This window comes from Anolis carolinensis, chromosome 3 (genome assembly GCF_035594765.1).
Source record: "Anolis carolinensis isolate JA03-04 chromosome 3, rAnoCar3.1.pri, whole genome shotgun sequence".
In the NCBI taxonomy this organism is placed as follows: domain Eukaryota; kingdom Metazoa; phylum Chordata; class Lepidosauria; order Squamata; family Dactyloidae; genus Anolis; species Anolis carolinensis.
In genome coordinates, this window is record NC_085843.1 from 25,960,679 (window position 1) to 25,973,111 (window position 12,433).

A 12,433-nucleotide genomic window follows, 5' to 3' on the forward strand; every position below is an offset into this window, starting at 1 on the left:
GATTGAGGATAAAACCTTGATTAGTTTTTCAAAAGACTTGAATGTGTTTATCTCTTTTGTATTGTCAGAGGCTTTCATGGCTGGAATCACTGGGTTGCTGTGAGTTTTCCGGCCTGTATGGTCATGTTCCAGAAGCATTTTTTCCTGATGTTTCACCCATATCTATGATAGGCATCCTTAGAGGTTGTGAAGTTTGTTGGAAACTAGGCAAGTGGGGTTTATATATCTGTGGAAAGTCCAGGTTGGGAGAAAGAACTGTCTGTTTGAGACACGTGTGAATGTTGCAATTGGCCACCTTGATTAGCATTTAATGGCCTTGCAGACGCAAAGCCTGGCTGCTTCTTGCCTGGGAGAATCCTTTGTTGGGAGGTGTTAGCTGACCCTGATTGTTTCTTGCCTGGAATTCCCCTGTTTTCTTAATGTTGTTCTTTATTTATTTACTGTCCTGATTTTAGAGGGTTTTTTTTAAATACTGGTAGCCAGATATTGTTTTAATGGTTTCCTCCTTTCTGTTGAAATTGTTCACATGCTTGTGAATTTCAGTGGCTTCTCTGTGTAGTCTGACATGGGAGTTGTTAGAGTGGACCAGAATGTTTGTGTTCTCAAATAATATGCTGTGTCCAGGTTGGTTCATCAGGTGCTCTGCTATGGCTGACTTTTCTGGTTGAGTTAGTCTGCACTGCCTTTCATGTTCCTTGATTCGTGTTTGAGCAATGCTGCGTTTGGTGGTCCCTATGTTGACTTGTCCAGAGCTGCATGGGATGCAGTAGACTTCTGCAGAGGTGAGAGGATCCTTCTTGTCCTTTGCTGAACAAGGCATTTGTTGGATTTTCTTAGTGGGTCTGTAGATAGTTTGTAGGTTGTGTTTCTTCATCATGTGTTCATTGGTTCCCTTGATGTATGGTAAGAACATTTTTCCTCTGGGTGGATCTTTGCCTTTACTCTCGTGATTTGTTTTTGGCCTTGCAGCTCTTCTGATGTCTCTGGTGGAATATCCAGTGAGCAGTGGTTCTCAGCCTGAGTGTCCCCAGATGTTTTGGCTTCAACTCCCAGAAATCTTAACAGCTGGTAAACTGGCTGGGAGTTCTGGGAGATGTAGGCCAACACACCTGGGAACTGACAAGTTGAAAACCATTGCACTAGAGTGATATGGATTAGCTTCCCAAAAGTTAGTACTGGTATTTCAGCATTCACTTACCAATTTTCCAGTTCCATTGAATACTGGCTATGTCTTTATGTTCCACAATGGCTCTAAAGGAAAAGTGGGGAAGAAGAAAAACAGGGGTGGGGAAACACTGAAATTAAAATGTGATGATGAAGTTTTCCAGAATCAAAAATCCAATATACAACATGGGAAAACAAAAAGATTTCTGAGGGACCCCATAGGCCAACAGCCAGGGCATCAAACAGGATGCCCCCGACACCATATTTCTGCGTTCGTCCCTCCAAGAAAGCCCAAAATCACTGCATAACAGTGCTTTGAAGTCTCATGCCAGCAAAAATATCATGACCCATAAAGGATATCATGGTTGATGGTATCAAAAGCCACTGAGAGGTCCAGTAGAACCAACAAGGATGCACTTTTTCTGTCCGGTTCCCTGCATAAGTCATCCACAAAGGAATCCAAAGTAGCCTTTGTTCCATAATAAGACCTGACACCAGATTGAAATGGATTTAAATAATCCCTATTATCCTCAAACCTCTGGAACTGGGAGCCAATGCACGCTCTAGAGCAGGCATGGACAGACTTAGGCCCTCCAAGTGTTTTGGACTCCAACTCCCACAATTCCTAACAGCCAGGAGTTCAAGTCCAAAACACATAGAGGGCCGAAGTTTTCCCATGTCTGCTCTAGGGCCAAAATTGGAACACTAGAGATTGACCAATAATTATTTCAAATGATGGTATTCATTACGTCTTAGTAACTTGTTCTTAATATATTACTTTTTGTTATTTTGAGGTTTAAAAATACAAAATACAACCAAAATTACAAATATTGCCACAGACAGCAAAACATCTCATGACCTGCAAAAATCAGTGTATTAGAAACAAGGTCAACATGTTCATTTTAAAAGTAACAATGTTACCAGTTATCACATTATTTCACAAAATAACATAATTGCACCCTTGTTACTCCCAAATGCAGCACAGTTCTGTTTGTACTCACCATTGGTTACAGCATGTTTCTTTCATGTTCTACATCTAACACTAATTTATAAACAGCCTTGAAGCCTACCTCCATCTTACCTCAATGAAAGCTTTAAAAATTCCTCCCTCCTCGGAAAAAAAAAAAATATTTCCAGAACCTTCAGGCAAGATGCCCAAAAAGTAATCCTGAAACTTTTCCAGTGTCTGATTCTAAGCATCACTTTTACAGAAATAAAAGTTAACTATCTGAAAGTTGTTCACCTGGGAAACCATTTAAGCATGTATCTTTACATTAGGTTAAAGGTAAAGGGTTTCCCCTGACATTAAGTCTAGTTGTTTCCGACTCTGGGGATTGGTGCTCATTTCTAAGCCGAAGAGCCAGCATTGTCCGTCAATACTTCCAAGGTAATGTGGCCAACATGACTGCATGGAGCACATTACCCATCAATTTATAGTGCCCCCACAGATTTCATAGGGTTCTCTTAAGCAAGGAATAGTCACAGATGGTTTTGCCAATTCTTTCCTCTGAAATATAACCTAAGGCATCTGGTATTGGTTGGCAGTATCCCATTCAAGTACTAACCAGAGCTGACCCTTCTTAGCATCCAAGATCAAACAAAATCTGGTACTTTAGATGCAGTCTTTGGCATAACCTGTTGTTATGTGCCTTCAAGTACTCCAATTTATGGCAATCCTATCCAAAACCTCTCTTGGCAAGATGTACTCTGAGGAAGTTTGCCATTGGCTTCTTCTGACTCTGAAAGAATATGATTTGCCCAGAGTCATCATGGCTAAACAGGGATATGAACCCTGGCCTCCTGGCATTCCAGTCCCAACACTGAACACTGCTGTATTACACTAGCTCTGATTCTTTAATAAGGACTTTGGTTTTATTAAAATTTAAACCATCATAAAACAATTTAGGGAAGTCAGCAATGCTTTACTTGAAACTCAGTTTTTCTCTCCTTCTTCCATTTTTCCTCTTTGTCTTCAGCTTCCTTTAGTTACTTCAGACTGAGTACAAAGGGCAAACATAACTTGAAATTAACCCAGAAGAGAGGAGAGGAGCAGGATCTTATTCTTCCTAATGGCTCAGATGAAAGCAACCTTCTGCGTCATGCTATCCAGTAAATCAGATGAGTGGTATTGTACCTGATTCAGATTATTTTTCCCCAAAGTATTTTAAATGATTTTAATACTTCTTTGGATTTTGCAACACCTATCACTCTGGGTCTAGACATCAGTAGGAAATTGTCTTCAGAATGGAGACAATGATACAGGAAGGCTGGTATTATGCAACTGCAAAAGACTCAAGATCACTCTCCGTAAAATGGTGACAACTCAAGTCCATAAAAGCCAAATCCCAAAGAAGTCAACAATTAAGAATCCTTAATCCTGTGTCAAGTTCCACAAAGATCAAGGAGATTATTTGCATGAATAACCATTTACAGGAGTTGGAATTCTCACAGATAATCAGCATAATCAGCACATAAACTAGAAGAAGTCAGTATGAAAAAAAGCTGAACATAAGCTTAGTATGAGAAAAAATTAGATGCTCAGGCAACCAAATAAAAGCCTAACCATCTTTGTCTGCCAGCTCACAATCCAGACATCTCCCAGGATTTTATGCCTTCAAATAGCCAGTCACACAAAGTCCAGGAGGTGGGTACACAAAAGATCAGGATGACGGTGAGGTGAATGAGTGAGAGAAGCCAGGTCCATGTGGTCTCCTAATCTGGTACTGAATTTAGAAAAAAGGGAGAATCTCTGGGTTGTAGTCTGGTGACACCACAGAGACTAAATGCAATGTGAACAATGGCACAACCCACCAATTCATGGAAGGGAAGAAATCATTCTGTGGTGTGATGGTTTTCTTAATTTACAATGAAAGTACGTATAATAGGTCCTTACAGCTGCAGACCGCTGATAATAGTCCCAAACAAGCCCACCATTCCTAGAAACTCCACTCTGCTCAGATTTTTCACAATGTATTCCTCACTCACATTCGAAATCGCATACAACGACGCACCGAGGAGGACTAAGACATCTCCAATCACCACGTCGCTTCCTGTACAGAAGACATGAATTGGTCTTTAGAAAGGAAATCAATGTATAATAAAGCATATGGGAATGTCAAAAGATAATAGCTGGCATATTTTTACAGGTTTTTGATATCCTTTGTGATAAATAGAGGAATATTTGGCACTTACTAGTGAATTACTTGTTTTTTTTTTCTTTTGTTATAATAGACCAGGTACTGAAGATGATTTCAAAGCAAGAAACTGAGTATTCCTTGTCTAAGAAAACTATATGAAATTCATGTGTTGCCTTAAGTGAGCAGGCAACTTGAAGGTAAAGAGCTGCACAATAAGCTGCTAATATACAACTGCAGTGCCTGGATGAAAAGTTGGCACAATGGAGTCTGCCTCCTCCTTTTGAATAGCTGCAAGAGAATGCTAGTGTCATAGAATTGGAAGAGACCACAAGGACCATCCAGTTCAACTCCTTGCCATCCAGAAATATACCATCAAAGCACTCCTGACAGACGGCCATCCAGCCTCTGTGAGGCAGTATATTAAATTTTTGAATAGCTCCTACTGTTGGGGAATCCTTTCTAAGGAGAGCCATAACTTTCATAAAATCCTAGAGTTGGAAGAGATCACAAGGGCCATCCATACTTCCCAAAATCTTTTTCAATTCAGGCCATGGGTTGGAATGGGACACAAATGACCAGCCTTTTCATTAGGCAAGGTGAGGCATTCACCAGGTAACATTATAGCCACGGTCAAACATTTGGGATACATGGATTAAGAAACTGCTTTGAAATAGACTTTTTAAAAAGGGGGTTTTGTGACAGTGTTTATGCTGTTACTTGTGTTGGACACTTTAAGAAATCCTGAAAAACTCTACAGTGGAGTTACTGATGACACAATCGACACTCCAAGAGAAACCTGAGAAATGTGAAGGATTTTTCTAAAATATCAGGTTCTTTCTCTTTTCCTTGTATGTCAATGTCCCAATTTAGCCCTCCAGAGAAGTCAATAAATTGATTGCTGTAAGAGCTGAACCAAGTTCTACATCTCAGAAACTTCCTAAATGGATGCTAAGATTGTATTAGCATTTTTTGAGGACAAAGGCACTCACAATAGGTAAATTGCACTCGTTTTATAGGGCTTTCTATAACACGATCCAGCTGAGTAATCGCAATCTTGAATTTAATAAGAATTCAATACATAAATTGCTGCTGTTAAGAAAGTTGCATGCTCCTCCGCTGGCTGGCCGAGCTCCTGTCCCTTTTAACAAATGGAAATTCAGCAAAGAAATCATTTAGCAGCACTTTGCCAAGATCCAATTGCTAAGAGCGGTGGTGGGGTCTCCTCTGGATATCTTCAAAAAGATGCTGGACAGCTACCAGCTAGGGGTGCTTTACCTGGAAACCCTTCATTGAGCCAGGGGTTGAACTTGATAGACCCCAAGACCTCTTCCAAATCTGTGATTTGTTGATTTTAGGAGATGCTTGCTCCCCAAAAGGGGCTGGATTTTTACCTATCACGCTTAAATAAATTCTCACACAATTCTGCCACTTAATGAACTGACTGGGTTCAACTAGGAGCAGTGGTGGAGCTGTCGAGATATTGTTAGACATCACCTTTTACCCAATCTAGGCAGTATATCTAATAGTGAAGGAACATTGGAACTGCATTCCAATGATACTGTATGACTTCTGTATCCGTAGGGGATACATGCCAAAACCTGCCACTGCTAGTAAAAGGTAAAAGTTTCCCCCCGACATTAAGTCTAGTCTGAATCTGGGGGTTGGTGCTCATCTCCATTTCTAAGCTGAAGAGCCAGCGTTGTCCATAAACGCCTCCAAGGTCATGTGGCCAGCGTTACTACATGGAGCGCCATTACCTTCCTGCCAGAGCGATACCTATTGATCTACTCACATTTGCATGTTTTTGAACTGCTTGGTTGGCAGAAGCTGGGGCTAACAGAAGGATCTCACCCCGCTTCCTGGATTTTAACTGCCGACCTTTCGGTCAGAAAGTTCAGCCGCTCAGCAGTTTAACTCTCATGATGCCTATATTTGACTATCCTTGACCTAGAAGCCTACCATAGCAGCATACTAGAGGACCTAGAAAGACCCATACACATTTCCAGGGAGGAGTATTCTTTGAATTGTGGGTAAATGATGTCGTAGGTATTGAATTCATGGCTAAGTGAGTCATAATGTATCAGTAAGGCCAGAAGAGTTCAAGGAAGCTGCAGTCCTCCAAGTTATGAAGCTACCAGATCTCTTCCATTTCTATTTGACTTCATACCTTCCGACTGCCACATAATCTACAGAGTGAATAGGAAATGGGCAAGGTCTTCGCCTTCTACATCATCATACTTAACCACTCCTGATCCTTGCTCAGCCCTGCACAGCATTCTCATAGCAAAATACATTTCTTTGGGGTTCATGGGATATTGGCACAAATTGGGACTCCACTACAGAAAGGATGCAAAACTCAAAACCAAAGTAAAATAATTTTTAAAGTAAATTAATTACAGAATAAAGCCAGAATAAAAACCAAAGTACAATTAAAAGTAAGCAGTGGTACAAACATCTATAAAACAACCTAATCCTATTTTTAAATCCGGGAGAATACGTAGATTTCATCTGGTGCTGAAAAGACCAAACATAGGCCCCGAATGTTCTCTAGAGGGAACATTACACAATGTGAGTGCCAATGTGGACAAGATCCTTATTTTCACAAGAAACAAGGAAATCCACAGGAAACAAGGAGAAACTATTTTCTCCCCACAAAGGCCTCTCGGTTCAAGAAACACTTCCAACCGTCCATAAATTTTGTTAAACTTCCTTGGGAACCAAGCTAAAATGTTTATTTCCACATTAGTGACTTATATACTGTGGACTTTAGTATTTAAGGAATATTTCTGCATTGTGCACTTTTCAACCGTGTCCCTAACATATTTTAATTCAAAACAAGATTATTATTTCTTTCAAACAGACATACTGGCTGGACATTTTATTTATTTACACTAAGGATGTCAGGTACTGGATAGGTTCCTTGTTATAATATTTGCACATTTCACAGATACATTTTGCCCAGGCCTCACCTTCACCATCTGGTCTCCCAGCTAATACATCTGCACCAACCATGGTCCCTACTCCCAAGAGGCAGACAGCAACAGCAATAAAATGGATCAGTTTGTATCTTGCACGGAGGAGGAACCACGATAATGCCATCAGCACAGGAATCCCAAAGCAGTCTAGCAGCTGCCATGGACAAAAAAAAAAACAAATCACAATCATACACAGCCTCATAATTTCTTATTATCATATGGACAGTCAAATAGCAAATGTTCAGGACACACAGCCTCATCAGGGTAAACACAGCTGAATGGCCAAAATGCACAATCAAACTAAGTCAGTGAAGACGAAAAGGGATTTTAAGTCTCTTTCCAGATTCTTCACTGGGAATTTGGTGTGACTTAAGCTTTTGTGAATTACTTCCTGATGTCTTCCTGGTTTACAATGTTTTTACATGGAAAACACAGCTTCTGAACCTTTTTTAAAAAAAAAAAATCTGCTTATATTTATTAGTAAAATATAGTCAACATTCATAAAATTTAGGTAAAACTCTGTGTTGCAATAACTTCCATGCTTAAAATGAGCCAAATTTACCAAATGAAGTATTTCCTAAATACAAGAAAAGTATATTGCAATGTTTAATCATCCTTTATTGTCCTTCTTTCTTTGTTGGCCATATCTGTACAGTGAGAGAGCCAAAATGCATGTAGGCTCCTTCCTATGGTGATCTATATGGCAAAGGATTAATCACACATCGGGGCTTGTCTGCACAAGCACAAAAACCAAGACTCCAAATAGCTGTCCATATGACACACAGCAGTATTTGGTAAGCGGTGCAGGGTTTGTTTTTTGTTTAAACTGACTTTGCCCTACTTTTGGCAGAATCGGGGAATACTCTGAAGGTTGGAGGAAATTCCAGAGTATCCTGCCGCCCGGACAGAAGGATCAATCTGGATTTGGCTGGATCCTCTATCCAGACCAGGGCCAAAACCCTTCCTTTTATTTCATACTGTTTTCCTATAATTCTGAAGATTTTAAAATGGAATATAGCATAAAACATCAGCCAACTCAAGTAACTTAACAAGTTATTTTTTTCAGTGTGTTGTATAATGAACATGTAACGAATGACTAACAGGAATGATTATTTTTAAGGTAACTTTCCAAGTGATGGCAGTAACTTTCAACACTGTCTTGTCTTTTCTCTTTTGCCTACTGGATTCTGGGAATTATAGTCCAAAATTGCTGTTCTTCCCATATCTGGCCTGTGCTTGTTCTCTTGCAAGCTGAACCTATGCATGCTCACTAGGAAGCAAAGCCTCACTCCCAAGACACTGTGGGTGAGATTAATTGTCTCCCTGTTGTCGACAGAGTAAACACTTCCACAAATTGAAAACAGGCTGGAAAAGAAAATAAACAAAACTTTTGCTCTTTTTTATCCAAAGAATGCAACGAAAGATTCCCATGAAGAATTTCTGGTGAGTGTTTGTAACATATAGCTAAACTTTTCTTTTTACCCAAGGCTTCTTCTTTGAAGTAAAGTCATTAGACTAAAAGATGAAAAAGTGATCACTACTGTCTGATTTTTAGGCAGGGTTGTGATGACTATACTTTGGGAATCACAGAGCAGGAAATAGTCCCTTGCCGTGCAAAAAAAAAAAGGGGGGGGGGATTCTCCTGTATTTGGCATGATTCAAATATTTTCACAATATTTTTCAAAGGCTCAATCTTTTTGTATTTTAGTATAATGATTAGCTCTTCCCTCTTATATATGACATCAGAGTACCATCTGGTCAGTCAAATTTGCCTTTATAGTGATGTCACAGAACTCCCTGCACTCCATGTGAATGAGTGGAGGAGATTCCTCATCAGACAATAAGTTTGACTCAGATGATCAGTTGTCTGTCACTCCTTGTTTTATAGTACAGTAAGACCCTTGTGCTCATGGGGGATACATTCCTGGCCAGACCACAGAAATTGAGGATACAACTGAACACCATTAAATTACCTCACTCCCCATTCCTGCAACCATAGATTTGTGTTGGACAATCTAAAACATTTGTTCTCAACCTGTGGGTCCTCAGGTATTTTGGCCTACAACTCCCAGAAATCCCAGCCAGTTTACCAGCTGTTAGGATTTCTGGGAGTTGAAGGACAAAACATCTGGGGACCCACATGTTGAAAACCACTGACATAGAAGTTCATAGAGAGCTAACATTTTGAGGAATTTACTACATCCTCCAGCATGACTGTATGGTAACTTCCAGGGAAGGAATACTATAAAATCACATGAACAACCTAGAAAAATACCTAGAGACCATTTTCCCTTGAGCAAGGGTAAGTGAAACCATAGATGTGGTTTCTGGGGTCTTACCATACATAGGAAGTTTCAGTGTTGCAGTGCAACATGGCACACTAGAGAACCGTATCACAATAGACTCAGCAATGGAGGTACAATGTCCCTCTATTACCTATTCAGAGTGAGGATCATTTTTCCACAATGTTAGTAAGAACATAAGAAGAGCCATGCAGGATCAGAGTATAGGCCTATGTGGTTAAACGTTCTCTTTACTCAGTGGCCAATCATTTACCAATATATAGGAATGGAACACATGTTCAAAACATGTTCGAACTATTCCTCCTAATATGTTTAAAAATATGTTTGCATGGTGTCAAGTTATGTTTTTCTGTGTAAATGAATTCTGTGCACAATTACCCTTTCCTGTATAAAAATGAGGTTTTCTGTGCAAAATACCCCTGTATGAATTAAGTACAGAATAACAATAATAATAATAATAATAATAATAATAATAATAATAATAAATTTATTTGTAACCTGCCCTGTCTCCCCAGGGGGACTCAGGATTAAGTCTCCAACTACAGCCTTTCTGATACAAGAAACAGCATTTTCTGCACAGAAAACAATTCATCTACAGAGAAATATTTTCTGCACATAAAAGGTGGTTTCCTATGCAAAAATAACAACCAAACTGCAAATAATCTATGGAAATGGCACAGTATTCTATGATGTCCTCACAACAGAAAGAAAATTGGTAAAATTATTCATTACTTACTTCAAGGGGAAAATGCATTCTTACTATGGAAAACACATGAGAAGTCCTAGGCAGGACATGAATGCAATTCCATCCTTTTTTTTCTTGCATTCCTCAAATTATGGAGACAGAATATAGCTATGCTGACTAATAGCCAGCCACTGACGGCCCTATACTTCATGGGTGCATCCTGTCCCTTTTAAAGTCATTAAACGTGGCATTCATCAATACTTCTTCTCACAAAGAGTTTAACTCTGGATGAATCCACTTTTTGTGAGTCATATAATTTTGAAACATTTTGCAGAAGCCTGCCCTTGAAAACAAATAAACAAACACTTTGGAAGCTCATGGCACAATAAATGTGCTGAATTTTCCCATAAGACTCTGCATCTTTTTTACCTGGACACTTGTTATAGTAGTGTATTGGTAAGCTTTTACAATGGTGTAGTTAGCTTCAACATCTGCCAACCCAAGCAAAATATACTTCCACCATTTCTTCTTCAGGATCTGCAAGGCATTGTCACCGTCTGGAGAGAAAATAAACACACAATAAAGGTCTATGAAGTTCCTCATCAGAAGTTCTACTTTTGCATTCCACCAAAATCTAAAATATTGTTAAGTGGGGTTTGAGAGAAAGTCTTCCCGATGGATCCATCTAATGCTGAGAGTTCCTAGAAGGACAGCACTAATTAATGAACGAGTTACTTACTTAGTTAATAAGTATCCTTTCTTTCTCTCAGGGAAAAATACAAAGCAGCTCAGAGCAAGTAGAGAACAAAGTACGCAAACAGCCTATTTGATACAAAGGTTTTTTTTAAAGAAAATAAACAATAACTGCTGGAGTTTGGTTCCAGGAGCTTCCGAGGATACCAGATTGGATACTGAAGTCCACTTATATACAGTGATGTAGTAAAATGGCAAAAATCCGAGTTTGCTTTTTGGAAAGGGGAATATTTTGAAGCCCTGCTCAGCCACAGAAACTCACTAAGTAGGCTTAAGCAAACCACACTCTCTCAGGTTTAGAGGAAGACAAAGACAAATCCCACTTTTAAATCTCTCCGGGAGAACCCTGTAATCGGGTCACCTTAGGTTCGCCGCAACTCAAAAATTACTTGAAGGCACCCAAGATCAACAAAGGCCCCTTCTTTGGAGGCTTTTAAACAGAGGCTGGATGGCCATTTGTTGGGGTGCTTTGATTGTGCTTTTCTTGCATGACCCGTGTGGTCTCTTCCAGCTCAATGATTCTATCTCAATATGTTGAAACAATTAAGTTTTAGTCTTAATACTACAGGGAAATTGCTGTTATTAGGCACTATTACTGACTAAGTAGTGAACCATCACACCAGAGAGCAAAATATCTTATCTATTTCTAAGGGTGATATGCCTTGACTGCCATTTGACAGGTTTCCGTCATGGTGTGAACTTTTCTTTTTTAGCTGGTATCTGACCTACCTCAATATTTTGTTCTCAGTTTCTTCCATTGAGTAATTTCAATTATTTTAGCTTATTAAAATCATTAACCAGATTATGCTTAGTCTTCTAATGCATAAACTCACATTTTTAAAATCAGCAGTCTCTTTCATTTGTTATTATATGCTTGTATTCTATTGTGTTCATTTGTCTAATGTACTGTATTATACTTTACAAGCTGTGTTGTTGGTTTTCTTAAGGTACAGTTCAGGGTAAAAATATTTTTTCACAAAAATAAAATAAATTTAAAAATACAGTTAAGATAAAGGTTTCCCCTGACGTTAAGTCCAGTCATGTCTGACTCTGGGGGTTGGTGCTCATCTCCATTTCTTAGCCGAAGAGCTGGCATTGTCCGTAGACATCTTCAAGGTCATGTGGCCGGCATGACTGCATGGAGCACCATTACCTTCCCACCGGTGTGGTACCTATTGATCTACTCACACTGGCATGTTTTCGAACTGCTAGGTTGGCAGGAGGTGGGGCTAACAGCGGGCGCTCATTCCGCTCCCAGGATTTGAACCTGGCACCTTTCAGTCCGCAAGTTCAGCAGCTCAGTGCTTTAACACACGTCGCCACCGGGTCTCCCAAAAAAAAAAAATACAAGATGCACACAAATAGTAAGCAACACTAGCCCTCATGTGGTGATGTTGGTAGAAACAACTCTCATAA

The 12,433-nt window shown here is 39.6% G+C and overlaps 1 protein-coding gene across 2 annotated transcripts in view; it reads right to left on the minus strand.

Annotated features, from left to right (window-relative positions):
- Positions 1 to 12,433, minus strand: part of slc35f2 (solute carrier family 35 member F2) — a 41,815-nt gene that overhangs the window by 6,930 nt on the left and 22,452 nt on the right. For both annotated transcript variants that reach the window (XM_062974603.1, XM_008122206.3), the window contains exons 3-6: positions 10,694 to 10,821; positions 7,271 to 7,430; positions 4,058 to 4,214; positions 1,199 to 1,251 (exon numbers count right to left, since the gene is read on the minus strand). In XM_062974603.1, coding sequence (XP_062830673.1) covers positions 1,199 to 1,251; positions 4,058 to 4,214; positions 7,271 to 7,430; positions 10,694 to 10,821 — 498 coding nt within the window. The remainder of the gene's footprint in view (positions 1 to 1,198; positions 1,252 to 4,057; positions 4,215 to 7,270; positions 7,431 to 10,693; positions 10,822 to 12,433) is intronic.